At 37.2% G+C, this 25,384-nt stretch overlaps 1 protein-coding gene across 3 annotated transcripts in view; it reads left to right on the top strand.

Moving 5' to 3' along the window:
* Positions 1 to 25,384, top strand: part of shank1 (SH3 and multiple ankyrin repeat domains 1) — an 86,036-nt gene that overhangs the window by 40,975 nt on the left and 19,677 nt on the right. For all 3 annotated transcript variants that reach the window (XM_032586787.1, XM_032586786.1, XM_032586785.1), the window contains exons 6-17: positions 2,155 to 2,309; positions 3,464 to 3,631; positions 4,684 to 4,800; positions 5,179 to 5,256; positions 6,432 to 6,498; positions 6,837 to 7,006; positions 8,033 to 8,154; positions 9,153 to 9,304; positions 10,535 to 10,648; positions 11,394 to 11,469; positions 23,982 to 24,064; positions 24,163 to 24,287. In XM_032586787.1, the coding sequence (XP_032442678.1) occupies positions 2,155 to 2,309; positions 3,464 to 3,631; positions 4,684 to 4,800; positions 5,179 to 5,256; positions 6,432 to 6,498; positions 6,837 to 7,006; positions 8,033 to 8,154; positions 9,153 to 9,304; positions 10,535 to 10,648; positions 11,394 to 11,469; positions 23,982 to 24,064; positions 24,163 to 24,287 (1,427 nt within the window). The remainder of the gene's footprint in view (positions 1 to 2,154; positions 2,310 to 3,463; positions 3,632 to 4,683; positions 4,801 to 5,178; positions 5,257 to 6,431; positions 6,499 to 6,836; positions 7,007 to 8,032; positions 8,155 to 9,152; positions 9,305 to 10,534; positions 10,649 to 11,393; positions 11,470 to 23,981; positions 24,065 to 24,162; positions 24,288 to 25,384) is intronic.

Genomic DNA, 25,384 nt, shown 5'->3' with positions numbered 1-25,384 from the left:
GCATTTTCAAAAAGTAGGCTTACCACAGACGCAACAATAAAACACCGCACCCAAAGTGAAACGTGGTGGCAGGAAACATTTTGAGCTCCTGCCAAAAGAGGCTGAGTTCTGAAGTTAAATAGAAAGCTGCTTCAATGAAGGATTAGTTGTTATTCAACCTGATTATTCCACTTTTTAAAAATATTTATTGTGTTCACAGTTGTTTCACTTTTAATTTAATTGTACAGGATACATTTGGAATATGATTTATTGTCGATTAATGGTTTATTAGATTGAAATTAGTTCCAATCGATTAACTAATAACAGTCATTAAAACCTTCTTTCAATGTTGTAGTTTGGCCTCCGTCCAGCAGATGGCGCCGATGGTAGTCTTCCTTTACCGGAGCTACAGAAACAAAGATGGCGGAGCCTTCTCTGTGTAGCAAAGTGTAACGGTCCAAACCGAATCCTTTTTAATTAAAAAAAGAACTTTTGCGGTTCTTTTGTGAATTAAAACACTCGACAAGCTCTTTAAGTTATCACCTTCATAGCGCGGGAGGATGTGATGACAGAAAAGCGGAGTGGATAACTCAGAAATATGGTAACATGATATAAAAAGACATTTGCATTAAGACGCCATTAAGCACGACTAATTTAGAGGACTGGTTAAGTTTAAAAAGGTGAGAAAACCATAATTTTCTATTTATTTACTCAGTATTTCACTCAGTCGACACACAGAAATGTTCAAATTTAAAGTGTTTTTTTAATGCAGCATATGAAAAGAGAAAACTTAAGGTTTTTAAGAAAATTACGCTTATTAGTTAATAGTTGATTGCTAAGAGTAATTAACTTTAGATTAACTCATTAATGATGACTTAATGATACCTAATGTGGGATGTTTTAACATAAAAATTTTACATTTTTGAGAGCCACAAGCTGCAGTTGTACCTTTTTAAAAATTCAAAATGTCTTAAAGCTGCGAATAGATTTAAGCACCTATGTGACCTGACGCCTCAGCTGTTAAATCTCAACCTTTAGAGTGTTTCCAAGCAGAAATAAAACCTCCTGTTTTCTGCCCTCGTCTCTGTCGGCTGTTGTCCCCACAGTTAGTTGGACATCAGAGCCAGGCCGGTTCGCAAACTGGTGGCTTTTCCCGGATCCTGCTGGTGTTTAAGGGCCGCGGCAGACGGCTCATTTACAGCCGAGGCGTGTTGCTCGGAGTCGCTCCAGGAACGGGAGTCAAAGCCTGTAATCAGGGGTGTGAGACGTGCTGCCGCTGCTGGACACGTGGGGGCAGCAGAGAGTCATAATGAAGCGATTCAGAGCTGTTCTTAAAGTCCAGCACGGAGCTTAGTGAGGGACTGACGGATAAAAATGTTTTACTCTACCTACTCGTGACATCCAGATGCCACAGAATGAGAGTCTTTAATTAGAGATAATTAATTTCTGTCGGTTTCAGTCTGGTTGGTGGTGGAGGCGCCTCATTTCCATCGAAGGGAAGAAGAAGAAGAAGAAAATGTTCTGAAGGAGAAACACCTGAAGAAGTCTAGTTAATACACGCCAGCTATTAGATTTTTACCCGAGATCCACAGAAGATGAGCAAAGACAAAGATTCAGAATTTTCCTGCTTACCTGATAGCAACACTTGAAACTTACTGTTACCATGACAACCACATTTCTGCTGGAAGTACTTTAAATGTTTTTGTTCCTCAAAGTGTAAGTGTTCCTGTAAAATATATCAATCTATCCATCCGTTCATATGTCCATCCATCTATCCGTCATTAAATAAGTTCATCCATCCATTCATTATTATTTCATCCATCCATCCATCCATCCATATATCCGTCCATCCATCACCAGTCATTCCTGTTGAACAACAAACTCAGAAAATCAGGTTTCAGCCATCTGCTTCTGCTGCTGGCCTGTTTGTTAATGAATGAATGTGATCGATTCGTCCTCCTATTAAAGTTCGACATTTATTGCTGTGAAAAAGGAAAAGAAAAACAAAAAGGGAGAAAGAATAGAAACATTTATTGCCTTTACAGGACAGTACAACTTACTTTTATCCTGCTTCTTGGCAGCATGTTTAGATCATCCTGATTGAAATCCTTAAAGTTTAAGCCAACAGGTTGATTCGGCTCCTGTGACTGGATGCGCCTCCTGTGTTGTGTTCAGAGACTCCTCTGTCGCTGGCAGTGCAGTGCGAGCCAGGTGGAGGAGAGGCCATCCGGGTCCTGGTGGACGGAGGCGCTCACATCGACTTCCGTGCCAAAGACGGACTCACGCCGCTTCACAAGGCTGTTCGAGGCCACCGCCATACAGCCCTGCTGGTAAACACTCACAACGTCTCCATCCTGCTCTCAGCAAACGGCCACGTCACAGAGGCATGGTGCAGTTACACTGTAAAAAATAAAAACAATTCTGATTTATTGTCAACATGTTATTCATGCATTTAGAACTGTTAGCGTTCCAGACTAAATATTTAATTCACATCCTAAATATTTAAGAACTAAGCATTTAATTAAATGCTTAAAATAAACAAAACATATAAATAAATTAAATATTTAGTTAGAAAGCTAAATCATTTTGCTATTTAACAATATACTTAGCAATTAAGCTAAATATATAGCTTACTCAGGTTGTTAGCTAACTATTTAGCTTACTGACTAAATATTTAATGTGAAAGCTAAATATTTGGTTTGAAAACTATATTTAGCTTTCAGTTCTAGTTCACAAACAAAATATATAGCTTATTTGCTAACTGTTTGTTAGCAAGCTAAATATTTGGCTTGCTTGCTAAATATTTGGTTTGAAAATTAAATAAATTAATTTGGAAAATAATAATTTACTTTGGAACTAAATAGTTTGCAAAACAAACTATTTATTTTTCATACCAAATATTTAGCTTCCCAGCTTAATATTTACCACAGAAGGTAAGTATTAACTTTGCTACCTAAATATTTAGCTAGCAGCTTAAATATTTAGTTAGCAAGCTAAATACTTGTTTTTTTGCTAAATATTTAGTTTGCAAAATAAACATAATTTCCAAACTAAACATTTTATTTTCAAACATTTGGATGGGAACTAAGGTTTTAGTTTACAAGTTTAATATTTATCTTGTGAACTAAGTTTTGTAATTTGGAGCTCTGACATTATAAATGTATGAATAACATGATGAAAATATGAACACTTGTTTTTTCAGGCTAAATAATTCATAATACTGCTGTTAATTTGTTACAGTGTAACTTTACAAATTTCACCCCAAACAGAAGAGACAAGTTTTCACTTCCAAAGCGTCAGAAACAAGATTTATCCTCATTTGTTCCTCATGATAAAAATCCACACTTGCCCACATGATTCAGAATCAAGTTGCCTGTTTTTAAGAACCTTTTAGACCCAAACTGAAGCTACATGCTCTTGTTTTTATCTTTTTCCAAGCGTCGTGTTACATCATCATCATGAGCTCCCTCGTCTCTTCCTGCAGGTCCTGCTCTCTCTGGGTGCATCTCCAGACTACAAGGACCGGCGGGGGCTGACCCCGCTCTACCACACTGTGCTAACAGGGGGCGACACCTCCTGCTGTGAAACGCTGCTGTACCACCGCGCCAAGCTGGGCATCAGGGACGAAAACGGCTGGGACGAGACGCATCAGGTGCGGTCAGGCGACCCGGACCAGAACAGAAGGAGTTTATCGGCTCCATTTGGAGTCTGGAAGGAAACTGAGACGTTTGAGTTCAGATCTGCTCTGTGTTCCAGTTTGTCTCCATCTTTCCTCCACCTTCATCCTTCATTCCAACCATCCGTCCGCACTGATCAGGGAACGACAGGAAGCAGAGGCAGAAAGGTAGACGCCATCTTCATCAGCATCGTCCTCATCATTATCCATATGTTCATAAATTCATTCATCCATCCATCCATTCATCCATCCATCTGTAAGTTCATCTATCCACTCCGGTTCATCCATTCATTTGTCCACTCATCCTTCTATCCATTCTTTCATAAGTTCATTCCTCAAAGTGTAAGTGTTCCTCAGTTCTATTTTGCTCATTCATACATCCATCCACTCACTTGTTCTTAACTTCAATAGTTCGTTCGTTCGTTCGTCCATTCATTCATAAGTTCATCCATCCGTTCGTTCATAAGTTCATCCATCCATTCGTTCACTCATCCTTCCATCCGTCTGGGAACCTATCTGTCATTCTTACTCGTTTCTCCAGAGACTCGTTCTGGATGTTGTTGTTTTTGGTTGAGAAGAATCTCCAGTAGCAGTCAGTCCCACAGTGAATCTGAAAAGGCTTCTGCCTGCAGACTGATGTACAGGTCATTCACGACCATCATGACATTTTAACAGCTCAGTATTCTACATTGACGTCTCCTGGATGACACCATCAACTATTAGCAAGCTCTGCTAATCCTCCTCCTTTGCTTTTGCCGCTCCTCCTCAAATGTCTGTTTGTGTGAAATCAACGCCTCATTAACACGGTTACTCGTCATATCAGACTGAATGTAAAACAATACAAAAGAGAAAATTCCTTCCAGCTGGAAATTATTGTCCAAAAATAAATAGTTTGTAAAATGAACAAATCAGAACTAACATAAAGATACTCCAACATGCAGATTACAACTGTTCCTGTTTTCTGTGTTTTTGACTTCCTCCTCTTGGTGTTTCCTCTGGTTCTGTTTCCCGATCCTGACGACGGGCAGGCCTGCCAAAACGGGAACTCGCAGCATCTGGAGCACCTGCTCTTCTACGGGGCGGATTCCTCCTCCCAGAACGCTTCTGGAAACACTGCCTTGCACATCTGTGCTTTATACAACAAGGTACTCAGTAAAAACACAAAACTGCTCAGGTAAAAACACAAAACAGTGTTCAGGTAAAATAAACAAAAAACAATGTTGAGGTAAAAAAAATACAAAACAGGGTTTAATGTAAAAAAACAAAACGGTATTCAGGTTTAAAATAAACATTCGATTAAGAAAATAAAATAGTGTTCAGTTAAAAGAAATAAAAGTGTTCAGTTCAGAAACAAAGCAACATATGAAGCTGTTTAGTATATAGACAAATTTCATGTTATTTGTGTGAAAAATTAAACAAATTTCATTTAAATGTTCCTGAATGTTTTATTCCTTGTTCTTTTTGTGAATTATAAATGTATTTCTCAGCCTGAATTTTAATCAGACCTGCCATGTTTGTTTTAGGAAAGCTGTGCACGAATCCTGCTGTACCGTGGAGCCAGTAAAGACATGAAGAACAACAGCGGCCAGACTCCGTTCCAGGTGAACTGGAAATGAATGAACAGTTCACCAGCTAATGAACTGTTCATTAGCAGGAAGGTTTAAAACCGGGAAAAGTTCCTATATTAACTTTTAACCATTATGTGACATGAAGGTGCTGGGTGATATCTGACCAACAAATCTATTAATGCAGAAAAGGAAAAAAGAGATAAACAAAAAAATCCAATGATTCCCAATCAGTTTAGTTTGGTTATAGTTTGCTTTAATTAAAAAAAATTTTTGTTATGCATATTTATTCTAAATATTACTGCAGTTCATTAAATAAACTTAAATAATAGATTCATTTGTTATTCATTATGTCTGTATCAAGCATGATGTTTTTATTTTTTCATGATAAATCAGTTTAACATAATAAATAATTCTAAATAATATTCACATACATAAAGGCTAATTTAAATAAATCTGGAAATGCAAACATTACATCATAATAAATGTATGTAAGATATTTAAGTGGAGTTTAGGGTGTATTTGATGAGCCTTATGAACAGTTTAAATTGTTTTATGATGAACAGAGAAACTGGAAACATTAAGTAATTAAGCTTGAAATATTTAATTTTACCACTTAATAATTGTCAGTGTTATTTATTCATTTAACATTTAAATGTGTGTGTTTCTGATACATTACTGGCACATTAAAATAAGTATATAAAAAAATTATTCAGTGTTTTTTTCTTCACAGTTTTATTTAAATTACCAATTAAATAAATATCTACAGATGTATTTTTTGGAGGAAATCCATGTTTTTATTTACCTTAATATTCCTGGCTGATAATAATGATAAAATATTAGCTCAGTTATATCTAATTTTAATTTCTGTCCTAAATAATAATAATAAAATGTTATCAATAAATTATCTAAAGTTTAAAGTCAACAAGGAAATAAATGGTGCTACCTGATTGGCTGATTAGAAAACGCCAGACAGTCGTGTGTTGAGCAGCGATGCAGAAAAAATATTTCACCTTATCAAACTGCATTTTATTTCAAAAATCAAATTAAAAAAAATTATTTGAAACTGTGGATAATCAGGGTCAACTGCTGTTCTGAGTTTAATGTTTTCAAAATGCATTTGTTTTCTGACAGTTTGGCAGTAAAAATGTTTTGTTTTTGTTTGTTTTTTTTACATACGTCATGTTTTATTTGCTTATTGCTTTGGTCAGGTGGCTGTTGTGTCCGGGCATTTTGAATTGGGGGAGATTATAAAAAACCACCGGGATACAGACGTGGGTAAGTGCTGCATAACATCTGTTTATGATGATGAAATCTTTAATTTGCTTCCATGCAGCAAGACTTTATTGTAATATTCTACTTTATGATCTTCCTCGCATGTTTTGAAGGTTTTTGGTTGTGGTGTTTTGGATTTTGTCTGTTTTTCCTCTTAGATTTTGTTCTGTCCTTCATCTTGTTGAACTCATCTGATTGTGCAGCAAATAAATGGAGAACAAAAATGTTAGGAAAGAAGTTCTGACTTAAAGAAAGAAATTCATCCTTCGATCGATCATCACCGTAACTGCAGAAATCTGTGGATCATGAGAGTGACGATCTGCTGGATGTTTATCTCCTAGTTCCCTTTGTGGAGTCTCCAAAGTACGCCCCCCAGAGGAGAGAGAGCACCCGGACGCTGGCTGTGCCCCACCCCCACCCGTTTCTGCGGGCCAACAGCGACAGCAGCATGAATCTGCCGGACTGGATGGCTGTTCCCAACGCGCCGAGCACCAACATCGTTTCTGTGCAGGTATCGATCGCTGATCAGGGAGATTCAGCGCCTACGCTACAATGGCACATTACAAAAATAAAAAAGAGTATTTCTGATGAAAAACTCAGTTTGACATTAATCTCAGAAATATTTTAGAAGAAAAAAGTAAATTTCTGCCGAAAAACTAAGAAATTTTGAGATTAAGAGATTTTCTAGAAGAAAACACTGAAATTTATGACATTTAGAAATCGAAGATTTTAAATTTTTGAAATCGATTCACATATTTTATTATTTTTATTTATTAGTTATTTTTCTATTCAGCAACCTACAAGCTTCCTCTTTTATCACATTTTTTAAAAATATGGCTAAATTTGATAATGTGACAAAACTACAATGTTTTTTTTAATTATTATTCAGTCATTATTTCACACTGACAAAAATTAAGATACATTGATGTGTTTCTCCTTGTAGAATCTCCATATTTAAATTTTTTTGCCCTTTATGTTATGGAAATATGGTCGGCCATCTTGAAACAAGAGAAAACTCAGTTTTTTGAGGAAACGGCCACTTATTGATCGACAAATTCATCATTAGTCGAGCAATAAGTTCAACTTTAGATCTCTTTTTTTTATTATTATTATTATTATTATTTGTTTATCAGGAGATTATAGTTATTCACAATACATGCATTTTGCAAAACTTACATAACTTCTCCAATTTCTTTTTTTAAACATTTAAATCACTATAACCGACATACGTACAGAAAAAGAGAAAGTAAAAAATAAAAAATAACTAGACCTCATTAATGTACAACACTGGGTTGCTTGATGTTTGTAATCTGTAATATGCAATGTTTTTTGAAACATTGCAAAGAAAATAAAGATGAGAAAGTAGAAAAATCTAAAGAAATTGAATATTTGTAGATCTAAATAACATAAATTCAGGCAGATTTAGAAAATATTTGCTTCAGTAATAGTAAAACATAGATCTATATTAAGAGTAAGCATATTAATTATATTTACCCCCTTTTTCTTTCCTTCCCTTTCATTTTGCTGTTTGTCTCAGGGGTATAAACACACAGGAACCCTGCGGAGCTCCAGCAGCCCCAGAGGAGCGAGGACGCGGTCCCCGTCCCGCGGACGGATCGGAGACAAGGAGGACCGGAGCCGGCAGAGCCAGAGACGGGGGTGAGCTGAAAACTGTCCTGCTGAGGACGAGCAGGAAACTAAACCTGACTCTGATTTGTACCGACGATGACTTGAGTGAAAAGATTTATGGAGGAGAATATTGGAAACTGCAGGAGATTGATGAAGTTTTATTGGGAGTCCAAACTGAGATAAAAACTCAAAAGTGACGGTTCGGTTTTAGGAAGTTAGAGATGAATTTTAGAGAAGGAAAGAATGGAGGATGAGAGATGAAGGAGGCACAAGTTACTTTTCAGCAAAATATTGGAGCTTTTTCAAGTCAATAATTCGTAAATATTGACAAAAACACTGTACTTTTAGGAGTATTTTTACTTTACTGTACTTTTCACTTGCACTTGAGTAATATTTTTCTAAAGTATTGCTACTCTTACTGGAGTAAAAGTTCTGAATACTCACTGAGTAACTTAACTAAATGAAAAATAAGCTTGTTTAAACCAAACATTCATCAAACACTCCTAAATAAGACAAAATAATAACTTACTAGTAACTTTTCAACAACATATAAGAACATATTTAAGTCAATAATTTCTTAATATTGATGAACAATGTACTAGTTCCACTGTCAGATTAGTTTGCTTATAACAAAACATATTTCTGTATTATAAGTGAAATAATCTGGCAGATTATCAATATTAAAGATTATTTACTTAAAAAACATTCTTATATGTTGCTGAAAAGTTAATTGTAAGTTAGTTTTGTCTTAATTAAAGTGTACTAAGATATTTGCAGTAGAAACTATAAAAAATACTTGGTCAGATTTTGTGTTTTTGCTGTTCAAAAAGAAGTTATTTGATAGAGTTGGACAAATGTAGTAACAATTTAGATATTAGCGAATAAAATAAGACGTATAAACTCTTAAAATGCTCAAGTAAAGTTTACTACAGATTCTTATTTGTTTAAACCAAACCAGTTTAAGTGATACATTTAAACACCTGTATGTTTGTTAAACCTCCCCTTAATCCTCTCCTGACTTTGACTAGGCCTCCCCCAACCTCCACCACCACCATACAAACCGCAGGCCAGCGCAGACGCCTCTACAGCGCCGTCCCAGGACGAGTCTTTGTAGCAACGCGGTCCCACTCCGCTCAGGGCGAGCGCGAGATAAGCTTCAGTAAAGGAGACAGGGTCAAAGGTGAAGCTCTTCCACAGTGTGACATCACTTCCTGATCACGAACCTCCATTTTGGAGTTTGTGGTTTTGCATCTCGTCTGTTATGATCACAAATTCACTGAAGAGGGCAGGGATGTGGGATTAAAAAGGTAGGAATGAAGCGGCTACAATGCCTTGAAGAAATATTCACACCCTCTGAATTTTACTTCGTCACAATCACTGACATCGAGTTTTACTTATTAATTTTAATAAGTGACACTAGCACCATATTATTTTTATGAATACAAATTTTAAAAATTTGGACTGAAACGAAAAGGTTAGCAAACATTTGTTTAGCTTGAAGCTAAATATTTAGTTAGCAAATAATTTTTTTATCTTCAAAATAAATAGTTAGCTATAAACTACAGATTTTGTTAAACAAAATGTTTAGCATAAAGACACATAGATTGAAGCTAAATATTTAGTTATCAAACAAATTTTATAAATATTTAGTTAGCAAATAAAATTTTAACTTCAACATTTTTAGCATCAAGACAAATAGATTGAAGCTAAATATTGGCAAAATACATTTTTAGCTGACAGCTAAATATTTAGTTGGCAAACAAAATTTTTTGCATCAAGACAAATACATTCAAAATAAATATTCAGTTAGGAAACAAAACTTTTTAGCTTCAAGATAAATAGATTCAAGTTAAATATTTAGTTAGCAAACATTTCTTTAATTTCAAGATAAATATTTAGCAAATCTCAGTATGAAGCTATTTCATAAAGGAAAATGTCTCTAAATATAAGAAGCTAGTAGCCCTAATGTTTGCAGCTTTACCTTTAATGTAGCCAAAAGCGAAAAGGGTGGGAATACTTTTGCTGGCAATGGAGGAAAGGGAGAGCGATAAAGGAGTTTTGATTCAACTAAGCTAATTTAGGGGGAATATGTCCTGTTTTCTGGGTAAACATGAGTTTGTTGAACAGTCTTTAATGAGAGTGTAAGGTCTCCATATATGTTTATATCTAATGTCTGCAGGTATGAATATTTGTGTGTTTGTCAGTGAGTCTAAAGTGTCGCCAGGTATGTATGTCTTGGTGAGTATGTAGGGAGTTTGCATGTCCGTCTGTGTGTTTTTTAATTTTCTGTCTGCATAACCCTGGATGTCTTTTCATTTCTGTTCTTGTTTTCTGTGTGGGAGACTAGCTAGAGACTAGTTTGTGTCTGTTGGGTTTTCTGTATTTGACCTGCTGACTTTTTTCCTCCTAGTGTTGAGTGTCGGCGAGGGCGGCTACTGGGAGGGGACAGTCAGAGGTCGCACGGGATGGTTCCCCTCCGACTGTGTGGAGGAAGTGGTGCTTCGAAGTCAGGACAACCGATCAGGTGAACAAACACGAGTAAAAATATTGAATATTGTTTAGCCCAACACTAAGAGAAATGTTTGATTAGATTAATTTCACAATTACAGCTGTCTTTTAAATTGTTTTATTTAAACAAAACAATTTATGCTAGCTATGGCTAATTTAGCTTAATAAAGCTAAATTAGCTTTGTTAGCCAGTTTATGCTAATTTAGCTTAACAAAATAACTACATTCAAGCTAAATATTTAGCTTATTGCTAATTATGTAATTAAAAAACAAACTTTTTAGCTACAAGGTAATTAGATTCAAGCTAAATATTTTGCTTCAAGCTAGTTGAACATCTCGCTTGGAGCTAATTGGTAAATTAGCTATGGCTAAAATAAAATTGTCCCATTCTGAAATCTGATGGTAAAGATTCCCTGCAGAGGCTTTAGTGTTTTAGACTTTTTATTTTTTCTAGCTAAATATTTAGCTTGATGCTAGATATTTAGCCTTAAACCTAAATATGTAAAGCAAATTTTTTATTTCAAGCTAAACATTTAGGCAAAGCTTAATATTTAGTTAGCAAACAAGCTTTTTAGCTTCAAGATAATGGATTTAAGCTAAATATTTTGCTCGAAGCCAAGGCTAATTTCTTGGTTAGCATTAGATTCAAACTAAATATATGACTTGAAGCTATTTAGTAAATTAGATAAATCAAAAAAAATACCCCCCGCTGAAAGCAGGTGTTTAGATTTTTTTTTTAATCAAATCATTTTATGTTTCAGAGAGTCGTGGAGAACGAGCCAAAAGGTTGTTCCGCCATTACACTGTGGGATCATATGACAGCTTTGATGCTCCAAGGTAGGAACAAAAAGCTGTTTTTCTCCTTCATGTCTGTAAAAATAATTGAAAACTGCCGTATTACGGAAGCTGCTTTTCCAGAAAATTAAGTTTCAGTTGCCGCTGAAAGTCAAGGATGACTGTCTAGAGTATTTTCAGTACTTTGTTAAAGAGAAAATATAATTTGATTGCTTGCTTTTTGTTGATTTGCATGGATATATTTTGTCTTCTAATCAAGAGGAAAATAAATCAAATTTTGCTCAAGACCAATGTTTATGAAAACCTGGTTAGGTAATTCGAATATTTATTTATTTATTTTTTTGTAGGTTTTATGTTTTACAATCACATGTGATATCACAACGGTATGAAAAAAACTCTGTATATAAAATCATTTTAACTATTCCATCTTCTCTTTCATCAAAAAATGAGTTTCTAATCTAGAATCTGTTGCCTATTTCTGAAACTAATATCCAGGATGATCAGGTTAAAAGCATTTAAGTCAGTGGTGTCCAAACTGTTTGCCATGAGGTCCAAATTCACAACTTGAAAAATCATTTTTGCTAACCAAAACCTGTTCATGACATTATTTGCACAAAATTATTCTTAAATAATGAGATTTTAGTTTGATCAGTTCAGAATGAGCTGTTTTAGGGCGTCTTGTCACTTCACATCAGAATAAGCTGTTGCTGGCCACACCTGGCCAACAGATGTGCAATTATACAACCGTGCAGCTCTGAAAAGCAAAAGTGGAGCCTAATGCACAATGAACAAGATTGCGGCAAGTGGTTTCTTGATGGTAAGTCAACAACAAAACACTTGTCTTTTCCAGCAGCCATTGTACATTGCATATAGCAGTAAAACCAGCTGACCAAACATGCTGGAGCTCAGTTTGAGTTGCTAGGCGACGGGCCATCAAATGTGACTTAACAATGAGGAGGTTTTTGAAACAACACTACAAAAGAGCCGGGTGTTTTCTGATGGACAAATAATCAGCCGGCTGATTATTTGTCCATCCATCGGGTGATTTTGCTGTTTTTAAAAGTAGTTTAGACTCGCATGGAAAAACATACAAAATGTGAATTTTTCACATTAGGTCTCCTTTTAATTTGACTCGGTGAAACATACAGAAACCCTGATTATGGTTGGGAGTTGTACAAAATCCTTCAGAGGGCCACAAATGGTCCCCGGGCCACACTTTGGACACCCCTGATTTATGAGTTGCACCGTAGTTTTGCCGCTTTTCATAATTATGTCCTGCTGTTGTGACCTGATTGAATTTATCTTGTGTTGTCAACATGCAATTAATCACTGAGCAGAAATCCTGTAATTACTGATCATACTTTATGTATTATTCATATTTTCATCATTCAGCTGTTATTTTCCTCCTATCACTCACTTTAAAACTCTAATATATTAACATCAACAACCTGCAGATTTACACATGTATGTTTGAACGCACGCGTCATTCACACATTCATCGATGGAGTTCTTTTGGACTTTAAGGCTGACTCAGATCCGCCCACTTTTATCGTTTCACCTATCTTTCTTTTCATCCGTTCATCCGTTCATGTTTGGCTGAATCTCCGGACCGTTTCTGCTTCCCGCCCTCGCGCTCTAGTCATCGCTGCACTCCGAACCCCCTTGCACTTTTTAATTTTCTTTCTATCACCCTCGCTTCGCCTGCGGTGTCTCCATCTGGAGGTCAGACAGCGGAGGGCGATCGAGAGGCAGAGGAGAGAGAGGAGCTGGGATTGAAGCAGACTGTGGCTTTTGGGGATTGGGATTATTTTCAGGAAAGTTTCTCTGTGGAGGCTGGAGTTGCTGTCGGGAAAATATTGATGAGTGAAAAAAATCGTTTCGGTTCTGAACCTCAGTTTGTTCTGATGGAAGGATTTGACTAGACATCTAGAAACTCCTTCTGTCCATCCATCCATCCGTCCGTCCATCTGTCCATAAGTTCATCCGTCCGTCCGTCCATGTGTCCATCCATCATCCCTTCATCCATCCATCCGTTCGTCCATCCATCCGTCCGTCCGTCCGTCCATCCATCCATCCATCCATCCATCCATCCATCCATAAGTTTGTCCGTCCATCCATCCATCCATCCATCCATCCATCCATCCATAAGTTTGTCCATCCATCCGTCCGTCCGTCTGTCTGTCCCATAAGTTTTTCCCTTCCTCCCAGGTTCTATATTCAAAGCCTGGCCGTTGCAGTAATATCTACTATAAGTTCATTGTGAACTTTAGTATTTCATTCTGCAGAGATTCATTTCAACCTGCAGACCTCTGAAGGCAAAACCTTTACAGGAAGTTCAGCTCAAACTGTATAAAACTAAATCATCTGTGGTTCCTGGACAGTTCTGGACTAAATTCAGGACTTCATACTTTTATAATGGATGTTTAAAAGCAGTCCTGACAATGAAAGATTAATCTTTCTGGACTGTTGTGTGTAAATGGTTAAAGACTGGATCCTCTTACAACGGATCCGTTTAGCGAACACCATGTGCGAACACAAACATGTGATCCTGTGGACCTTCTGTCAACATTCGCTCCACCCAGCCCAGCTTTCCCCATTTCGCTCAATCACAGCGGCGCCGAGTGTGGAGGAAAACAAAACGGCAGAGGCGTGAGAGGAGAGCGGGCGAGAGCCGCGGTTGAAGACAGGAGGGAAGCGAGAGGATGACAGGAACGGAGGGAAAATGGAGGGAGGGAGGGTGAGTTGACGGAGGACGGGTTAAACGTACGTGGAAGGAAGCGACGGAGAGATGATGTGAGTGCCACTCGTCTCCCATCTGCATCCAAAGCCTCTGCAGTGCCTCACTCATGCTTTGTTTACATCAGGCAGCAGGAAGTAGTTCATGTTGTTTGAGTACAACAAAGAGATTAGAGGTTACCAACCAAAAACTGTTCTTTAAAACTTTGTTCAATCTATTTTTCTTTAGCTTTTTTCTATTAGCTTTAAAAAATTCTCCAAATTTCTGTGATTATGTGAACGTCTCTCATCCGTAGTGTTCAAATAATCCTTTCAATAAAACCTGACTTCATCTTCAGCTGTCTGGTGGAAGCTAGGGCTGCAGCTAATGATCATTTGTTTTGCTAATTCAATCACTCAATCAATCAATTAAATTTTATTTGTATAGCATATTTCAGAGGAAAGACTTTAGCCGACTCTCTCACTGCTTGCTAAGCTAGGTTGGTGGAATCAACCAACTCACCCGCTCTCTTTTAGTTACCTAGCAACTCAGTCATTCTTTGGTTACCTAGCAACGACCTGTTGAGTAACTTGCACAGCAGCAGTTTACGGTTTCTCCACTTCCTCATGACTGCTTAAAAATAAAAAAAACAACGGCGTGGAGTGAAAACTGTGGATAAAACAGATATCTAAAAACAAAAAACTAATCAATAATTATCCATCAACTGATATGAAACGCTGATATCTTGACACGTTTTTCAGCCATGTTGTCTAGCCCTAATAGATCCCTAAATAAGCAAAGACAGCAAAAGACAGCTGATTTGGGGTTTAGTTACGATTAATACAGTCCCAATAAATTACCAGTAGGTGTCGCTGGTGACATTAGGGTTGGGGAATATGGACTTAAAGTTTTATCACGATAACAGTAAACATGCCGATATTTGCTGCTTCTTTTTTGTATAACCATATGACTGTGGCTGCATGACAGCAATTCTAAAAAAACATTCCCATTTGTACTACCAGCCTCATAAAGAAGTGATTTGTCTCCCTAAGTTCCACGTTTATTTTTCTATTTATTGATACTGTCATTGAAAACAGTGGATAAAATAGCAAAGCTAACAATCCTGAGAATACGGACAGTTTTGGGGACTTTTGACATCATTAATTGGAATTATAGTGATGATGTTTAATCAAAATTATTATTCTGATGAGAGACTATCGCGATAAATCAAGTGACATGTAGACCTAACAGAACAAACAGTTCACCAATTAATCACAGGATAAAAATTTATTTATCTTTCTACCAAAAACTGGATGATAAAAGCACCAGTGTTAAATGTTAATTAGAATTTAAAGTTTATTTACCTTTCAGAATTTGATCTTTTATGTCATTAAAAGAACATAAAAGAAAAATTATATAAAATTTTTAATATAAAATTTAAAGCAATTTTATATTACTTTAAAATGGCCTTAAAGCAACAATCTTTCATCAGAATAACTTCTAAAAACAATTATGGCGACAGACGTAATGGTATACGATGAGGTCCAGCCCTAACTCCACCTCTGGGTGTAGAAGCCGATGGATGATGGATCTCCAGTGAATTGGAAATCACGTCAAATTGTTTGTGAGCTTGAAAAAGAGGAGGCTGAGGTGTGCTCTGAATGAGTGGTGCTGGAAACCCCTCTGAACCATCTCTGTATCTCTTCTACTTCTTTAAGCCACCGTCTTCCTCTCCTCCTCTTTCTCCTCCTCTTTCCTCTCTCTCTGTGCCGCAGTCGCAGCTAACCATCTCAATCCCTCAGTCTCTCCGATTCCTCCTCCTCCTCTCCGTCTTAAGTATGAAGGGGCTGGGAGAGCTTGGCCCTCTCCCTTTCCCTTCCTCTGTCTCTCTCTTCTCCTCTTCCTCCTCTCGTCCTCCTCCTCCTCTCTCACCGCTCGCGCTCGCCGCTGTCTCGCTGGAAGACGAGAAGGAGAAGGACCAGGAGAAGGAGGAGGAGGAGAGGGAGGGGAGGAAATGGCGATGGGGGCATGCGGCGAGGAGGATGTCTCCCTCTCCCTCTCCCTCTCTTCTTCCTGGCCGTCGCTGGGCCCTGTGAACAGGAGCGTCTGGTTCATTTACAGGTACCTGCCATGGCTTTTCATGCCTCCTCTTCCTCTTCCTCCAGCAGCTGGAGGAAGAGGAAGAGGAAGAGGGGGGATGCATGCATGTAGAAACGGCGGCGGTGCAACATCGACCGGATCGGCAGATGTTGCAGAGCGTGCGCGCAGACAGATGTTTGATCCGGCCGTTCCGTGTGATTCGCTCCGCCAACATGTGAGAGTGTGTCGCGTTTCTCGCGCGCCGCTCTGAACAAATGTCCTCTGGCGGTGCTGCACTGGCTGATGCCTGCTGCTGTTACTGATGTGCTGCCTGATTGCGTGTTTGTTTATGTCAGTGCTGAACCAAAGTGTGTGTGCCGCATTTGCTACCATCCTGCAAAAAAAAATAAAAAAGATGATTTTTTAAAAAGAAATTTTAAGGTAATTTCTCCAGCTGCTCTCATGTCACAGAGGAACATGCAACACCTGAAACTTGGGTCTGGTTTGATGCGTGGTGTGTTGTTTTCGTGTGTGTGTGTGTGACGTCTCCAGCTTTCAGTGAGGGAGTTTTAGCGATGCGGCATGCGTGACAAGTTCCAGCATCTTTCTGACTTCTCTATGGAAGCCTGCTCAGGCCAAAACTGTCCAATCTTTGTTTGCTTTTACAAAATTAAAACATTATGTCCCGTTGAGAGTTTGGTACTAACTAGTTACTTTTACTTGAGTAACTTTTTGGAATTAAAAAAAAAAAAAAATTACTACACTGCAAAAATACAAAATAATACCAAGTTCTTTTTATCTTGTTTGTACTGCAATTATCTTCTCTTTTTTTTTTGAAGTATTACAAAACTAACTTATTTCTGTGTAATATAGGAACTTCTTTTGTGTCAATAATTCCTTGATATTGATGAAAAAGTACTAGTTGCATTGGTAGATTTTTTTCACTTACAATATGGAAATAATCTAAGTGGAATAATTTGCAAATGGAACTAGTACTTTTTCATCAATGTTAAATTATTGACTTAAAACAAAGCTCTTGTATTTTGCATACGTTACTTATAAATTAGTTTTGTCTCATTTCAAGTTTAGTAAGATATTTGCACTAGAAACCACTCAAAATACTTTTTGGCCTGGAATGTAAAGTTTTCCTTTACACGAGTAATTTTATTATGCTGTATAGCTACTCTTGCATAAAATTCTGGATACATTGAGTAACAAACAAGTTTAACCAAAAAAAAATCACCAGACACAGACACACACCTGCAGTTTTTGTTGTAGTTTTATACGTTTTATATCGAAAGAAACTGACTTGGAAAAATGTTTCTTTTGCCTGAATTTGTTGTTTCATAATTTATATGAATTATTTTCATTTTGGTCTCCAAATTACCAAACTTTCCATGTAACTTTATATTTTGATGATGTAATTTTTAAATATTAAATGATTAATGTTTCAACCAGTTACTCAGTAATTGAGTAGACTTTTCACCAAATACTTTTTTACTCAAGTGATTTCTTGGATGGCTACTTTTAACTTTTACTTAATTAACAATATATTGAATTAGCTCTACTCTTGAGTAGAGTGTTTTTGTGATTCTACTCCCTGGTCAGTGGTTGTGTCTTCTAAATGTAAAGACAGATGTGGATTTGTTTGCTATTCCCCAATTTTTGAAGCTAAAACTTTTTCAAACATGGAGTGTAGCTGAGGTTGTGTTTGACTTGAGAGCTTCAGAAAATTAAACTTAATAAAAAACAATCCATTTAGAGCAGGAAGTGGTTCTCAAACATTTTCCCACTCTTTTTAAAAGTCATTGTTGAAGCAGCTTTGGTTCAGTCTTCGTTGATACGAGTCTTGATAATATTTTCCTTGCTAAAGTTCCTCCAATCCACCGTATTGTGGGGCAATTGCTTGTCTATGGGGGAATTTTTCTGCCATAATCCAAGAGCACACATTTTCAGTCTGAAAGCAGGATTTTATGTCTTTTGTTCTAAAAACTTTTAATACTTTTGCTTACATTTTTATTTTGAAAGCAGGACTTTATGTCTTTCTTCTCAAAACTTTTGTAATGCTTGTACTCAAAACTTCTCACGCTCACACTTAGTCTCTGCTTGCTTCTGGAACAAAAAATACACCGTCGCCTAGCAACCTCTCAGCCAATAGGATGAAAGTGTTGTACTTGGTGCGCTTGTTTCCTTCTGTTATCGATTTTCATTGAGTTAGGAAATAAACTCTTTAATTCAAACTAAATTAAAACTTGTTTAAACAATGAAAATCCTTCCATAAAATTAACATTTTAACAGGAATTGCAACTTTCTGCACATCAACAGTGTGATTTTAATTTAATAAACACTCGTGTGAAAATATATTCTAATTTACTGAATATGACTGTAAATGTTAATATAAGATGGAGATTATTCATTCAGTACTAACATTAACATAATAACCAGGATGTGGAGGAGTTGACCGCTAACCGGGACATTCACAGCAGCGGCACTCGAAGCTCCGCCCCCTCCAGAGTCACCGTGTTGCTAAGCAACTTATCAAACACTTTACATTCGTACAAATCAGTTGCAGGCTGTGCAACCGATTTGAGGAAGTTGGAGGTATTTCCTGCTTTTATTGTGATTAAAGTTCTGAGCATGTTCCAGCCGACTCTAGTTTCATCTTTTTTGTGAAATACAAACATATTTTGGAACGCTTCTGCCGCGACGCCATATTGGGTATTTTCAAAAGCAAAAATACGGAGCGTGTACGTCGTCATGGAACTATGTCACGCATTACGGGAACCGATAAGCGGAATCATTAAGCAAGAACTACTGAGAACAACTTCTGGTTCTCGATTCCTGTCCCTACCAGAAACCCAGTGGAAACTCAGCAGCCCTGGGACTGAAAGATCTGTTTAGCAAAGTGACACAGACTTTTTTTAAACTCCCGTTTGGTCGAGAAGACTTATCCAGTTGGTTGGATCAGCTGATGCCACTCGGTGCCGACGACAGCAGCAGAGGCTGAGTCAGAGTTACGCCGTTTGGATGTGATGCAGCCGCTAAAACAAACAGACTGATTATAAGTGCAACATTCCCCTTGCAGCGGCCAGCTCGTTGTATATTCGGAAGCTGTTTCTGTCAGTGTTTGTTCACACTGTGAGGCACGTGGCAGCCTGTGAGTTACACTCACCAAGCACCGAATGCATCAACACACAGATCTGCTTCATTGTGTCATCTTGCTGAATAACGTATGATGCAGATGGAGGTCTGCTGGTCAGTAAGAAAACACAACGGATTAGTTTGTGTTCTCATTCTGTCAGTCAGGGACGCATCATGTAGTTTTTGTTGTTTTTCAGTCAGATTATTTAAAAGGATTGTTTTTGCTTTACTTTGTCAGTGTTTTATTGGGATTTATTGGGAGTTTTATTGGGATCAGCACATTTTGGTGTGAAAAGTGGAAGGAAAACGACACAGGATGTTATGCTTTTAGGGGTGCACCGATTTATTGGCCAGCTGATTTATCGATGCCGATTTCCTTAATTTTGGGAGATCGGTGATCTGCTGATTTTTACATGCAAAGCCGATATTATCCACCTTGGCAAAGGTCTAAAAATCAGCCACAGTCCTCTGCTCTCCTGTGAGACTGACAGACCGGCCCACCACATCATGTCTGCACGTTTACAGATAACAATAGTCACCCCAGTGTGGCCAGTTCAGCAGCTTTCTTCCTACATTGAGCAACATTTCAGACAAAAACAAAATTGGCAGGTTAGGCTTTTTAAAAGATCGGCAATCGGCAGAAGTGCCTTTTTCTGACTTCTGAAAACAGTTCATTGTACCGGGTTTTATTTAAGGGTATCTGATTGAATAGAAGGTAATGCAGTTGCAAGCCTTTTTTTCAAGAGTTATATTTATCACTTAAAATTCCAATAAAATACATCAAAGTTATTGGTTTAATGTTCCAAATGTGAAACAAGTTAATTAGCTTACAGACAGACACAGTAGTGTTGAGTAAAGCAGCATTCATCCATATTGATTCATTTTTTAAAATATACTTAAATAATTTAATAATCACATTCGTCTGAATTTATATTATTAATATTTTTTGGAATATTCTGACTGTTTTCCTCAGTATTCTGGTTTTAATTCAAATTGAATTCAGTTAAAAACTAATTTATTTGTTCAAATAGAAAATTAAAAGTCAGAACCAGAGTTGGGTAGTAACTAGTTACATTTACTTGAGTAACATTTTGGAAAGAAATATTTTTACTATCCTCTACTTTTTACTACTCTTACTTGAGTAAAATTTCTGAATAAAGTACAAACTGGTTTCAAACAAAGATTTACTTAAAATAAGACAAATCTAACTTAAAAGTAACTTTTCAGCAAAAAATAGGATCCTGATTTAAGCAAATAATTCCTTAATATTAATAAAGACGTTTTAGTTCCACTGGCAGATTACATATAGATTATTTCATCTATAATTTTGCCAGTGGAATTTGTACTTTTTCACCAATATTAAGGAATTATTTACATAAAACAAGCTCCTATTTCTTGCTGAAAAAATATTTGTAAGTTAATTTTGCTATTTTAATAAGATATTTGCACTAGAAATAGACAAAAAGTTACTTGATAAGATTGTGTTTTTGCAGTGTGGTTTGACCTCAGCTCAATAATGAACTTAATCCTTCTTCCAATTACATTTTTAGAATGAAAATTAAACGTTTCACTGAGAACATGAAATAAATTCAGTCGCTGCTTGAGAGAGTTTCAGATTTGAGCCGCTGCAGCAGAAATGGACAAAAAGGGGGCAAGAATAACGCAGCTATGGCAGAGACAGAGTGTCTCTCTCAGCTCATAGACAGAATCACACACTTAATAGAGTGAATGAAAAAGATCTCAGAGGAGGAAATGTGATTAGGAGGGAAAACTAACTGATCAGAGAGGGATCAGGACGGAGGAGCAGCCTGGATGGAAACGAGGAAACGAGCGGCCTGAACAGATGGAGTGGGCTGGGACTATTTTGGTGCATGATGGGATTATCGGCATGTGGTTACAGTATGGTATAGCTGATACATATATATATATATATATATATATATATATATATATAAAGTCACTTACTGATTTATATGTTGTTCATTCATAACAAGAGAAGCACAGCAGATGCTGACATGCTAGAGATGCTGACATGTAACTGTAAAGTCAATGAAAACTCTATTATATTAAGTTTCAATAAGAGGATGATAGGAGCTGTTATTTATTAAAGTTACTACAAATAAAGCCAAAACTTAATGTCTGATATATTGATTGAGGTTCTTTACAGATTAGAAAAAACATGTCATAGTTTCCCCTGGTGGTTGGTCGGGGCGCTGCAGCAGTCATCCAGCGTCCTGCTGTGTTTTTTAGTTAAAAAACATTTAAAGTTGACAGGAAGTTTGAAAATATCACTAAGGCTACGTTCACACCGCAGCCTAAAGTGACCCAATTATGATTTTTTGTGAAATCAGATGTTTTATTTTTGCATGTTTCCAATATATGCTGTATGTGTTCTCCAGTGTGAACTGCAAACGACCTGAAAGTCTCCCGCATGCGCAGTAGAGGGCGCAGTAACATCACACACAGAGAGTGTACTCAGTGTTTACCAACCGCCGTAAAAAACTAGAAGAAGAAGAAGTAGTCCTCAGTGTTTGCATAAGTAAATGTGGATGCTAACGGTGGAGTATATTTTATGATTCTGAGGTTGTTGTCCAACCGGAGCCAGCACTCTAACAACTTAATCCTCATTGTCGTTCGCCATGGTTATTACTTTTCTTCCCCCTAGATTAGTGAGGTTTGTTGAATATCAATGACGTTCAGGTCACATTGGAAAGATTGGATACGTATCAGATTTCCAAGTGAGGAAAAAATCTGATCTGTGTTGTTCAGACTGTCATGAAAAGATCAAGTATAGGTCGCATTAAAGCAAAAAAAAGAAAAAAAACGGATTTGTGTCACTTCAGGTTGCAGTGTGAATGCAGTTTAGGTCATTATGTGTTGTAGGAAGACATTATTAACAATATCTAACCACCAACTATAAAGCCTTAAAAAAGGGAAAACATTGAAAAAACCTAAAATAAATACACAAACGAATATTATAATATTCCTCAACAGTATTATAAGCCTAGCAGCCCGCCAGGCTTATAATACTGTTGAGCAACCCCTGCATGGCAACCAAGGAGAAAATTTCCACCAAACAACTCAGAGATTTTGGCATTAATTTTGCATGTTTGCAAGAAAAACTGGAATATTTTCTGATTTCCAAAAGTCGTACATTAAGGAGAAAAAATTCCATTCCGGTCCAGAGTGTATCCCATTTCTACAGAGGTGATTGTCCTCAGCACAAAGATTCACTCCAGACATCAGGAGCTTGTATGGTGCGACCTCTGGAGGAGGCATTTTATTTTTCCTTTTGCTGAAGAACATTAGCATTGTTTCTGTTGAATAAATTCCCATATCCTTACGCCGGTGACTCTTCCTGGTTTAACAGGAACCAGTCGTTTAGCTCAGTCGTTCGGTTGGCTCCACCTGTAAGCCTGCAGCTCTGGTCTGCTGTCGGTGACTAATAGTTCACCAGGACATCTCTTGGCTCGGCTCAGGACCTGCCCAACTTTCCCCGTGTCCAGTTCTAGCTGTTGCTGCGGCAACAAGCTGTACTGTATATAGCATTTCCTGCCGTCGATTCTGTTAAAAAAAAAAAAAACTGGCATTCAGGAAAGCATCAACATGTTTTACAGTTTTTCTTTCAGTCTTAAAGCTGCAGCTTGTTGATGTAGTTTAGGCTGAATCAAACTGAGTTATTGTTGTTTTCACAATGCTGTCTTTGGTTTGTCAGATGACTAGAATGAGTAACAAACGCATAAAGAGAAATGCAAACATATAAATAGCAATGTTTTAAATCATAATACAAGTGTTTTTTTTTTTAAGTTATTGTCAGATTTTAGAAGACCTGGAGATGCATCATGCTTCAGTTTACTTTCTACTGTTTATCTAGTTTTCATATCTCTAATAGTTCTGGGAAATTTTAACAAAAAGATGTGTTTCTACTGGTTATAAAAGCTTGATTGTATAAAGATGAACACTTTTTGTTGTGCTTAACTTTTTCAACTTTAAGACATTTACTGGTAAGTCTCCATCTGCATTGAACTCAAGTTGGGGGCCACACAAAATCCTTTCAAGGGCCACAAATAGTTCCTTGGACCTCATTTGGGACACGTCTGTTTTTAACCCTCGTTTGTCCTCGCATAGTTGGGTTCTGTTGGAGGTTTTTTCATATTAAATCCAATCACCCAGGCTTCTTTACATTATATTTTACCAACTGCTAAATTGGTTTATTTTGCTATTATATATATTATTATAAATTTTTTATTATATATTTATTATATATAGCTATTATAATATGTTGTGACTGGATTAATTCAGAGTTCTGTGTTTTACTAGATGAAGTAACTCTGGCACTGCATTTCTAAAAGACTCAACATTTTCCCTAAATGGTTTCATTGAAATCAAAGCTAAATATTTTCCATCACAAAGCTGTTAGAAGTTTAATAGTTCAATAAAAACAGTACAGACGCTGCTTTTCCTCTCAATGTTTTGGTGGAAAGAAGCAAAGGCATCCATTAAAAATCTGCTTTTTACTTGGAACTTGAACTTGAAGAACTTTCTAATTCTGCATTCCCTTTATTTTCTGTTTTGTAACATTTCTAACCGTCTGACTCATCTCCTCTCTCTGCTATAGCGACTACATAATCAAGGAGAAGACGGTGCTTCTGCAGAAAAAAGACAGCGAGGGATTCGGCTTTGTGCTGCGAGGGGCCAAAGGTAAGAAATCTGAGATGAACTCGGAGTTGTCACACTGATTCATGCTCTGCAATAAAGTCGTTTAACGACCTGATCTTAATATTTCATGGTGTCCCCAGCTCAAACTCCCATTGAAGAGTTTACTCCCACTCCGGCCTTCCCGGCCCTGCAGTATTTGGAATCGGTGGACGAGGGCGGCGTGGCGTGGAGAGCCGGTCTCAGGATGGGGGACTTCCTCATCGAGGTACAGCAATGATTTAGAACATTCAATAAATACAATCAACATGGGAAGATTAAAGGTAACCCGTTATGCTTCCGTAAACAGGTTAGCCTGGGTCTATGAGAGATACAAAACATGTTTTTATATTTATTGTACAAAATTATTTCACTCTGCTCAGTTCAGAATGAGCTGTTTTAGAGCCTCGTGTCTCTTTAAATATTTAAAGCTGCTGCTGGCCACGCCCCCCCCCCACCTCCACGTTTACGCTCACTTGTCAAAATGGCTTCAAACAGATGCGCAATAATGCATTCGCACATGTTTGAAAAGCAGAAGTAGAGCCTCCTGCACAACCAACAAGAATGCAACAAGTTGCATCTGAATGGTAAGTCAACAACAAAACACTGGTCTTTTGCAGCAGCCATTGTACAGCGCATACAGCAGTAAAACCAGCTGGCTAAATGCACTGGAGCTCAACTGAGGTTGCTAGGAAACGGGCGAAACTCCACTGGGGTTGCTAGGTAACGGGAAGTACCTGCTGATTTGTGACGCTACATCCCGGAGGTTTTTGAAACTCATTTACCAGGCATCAAAAATCATGAAACTATTGCCAAAAACTAACTGTTTTTTTAAGTGCTTGGGTTGTTTTTATAAGCAGTAGAAACCAAAATGGAAGGATAAAAACGTGTGAAATGTGAATTTTTCATTAGTTACTTCATTACGTCTCCTTGCACCTTCCACAAAAGCCTTGGCAGAATGTAATAAAGAACCCACTGAAACCACAGTTTTGAGTTTGATTTCAAGCATTACAGACATTCGATATGAATATATGAACATTAGAGAAATGAAAGAATTTTTTATTTTTACATTTTCCACAAATATCAACATCCCATAGAAAATGTTTTCAAACATTTTATTGCAAAACAACTCTGCAAGTATTTTTTTTTCTTTTAAAAGATGATGTAACTTTTGCAGCCTTTTAGTTTTCTTTAGCTGGACTGAGGGCAAAATGGCTCTTTCAATTATGAAACGGGTGTAAGGACAAACTCTGTCACCAACATTTGTCTGAAGCAAGTTGCACCTTAATATTTCTGTGAAGTTATAATTCTGGCTGGATGTTGGGC

The sequence above is a fragment of the Xiphophorus hellerii genome, chromosome 16, assembly GCF_003331165.1.
Source record: "Xiphophorus hellerii strain 12219 chromosome 16, Xiphophorus_hellerii-4.1, whole genome shotgun sequence".
NCBI lineage: Eukaryota > Metazoa > Chordata > Actinopteri > Cyprinodontiformes > Poeciliidae > Xiphophorus > Xiphophorus hellerii.
The sequence above is the reverse complement of the archived record's forward strand: the minus strand, read 5'-3'. Positions and strand labels throughout refer to the sequence as shown.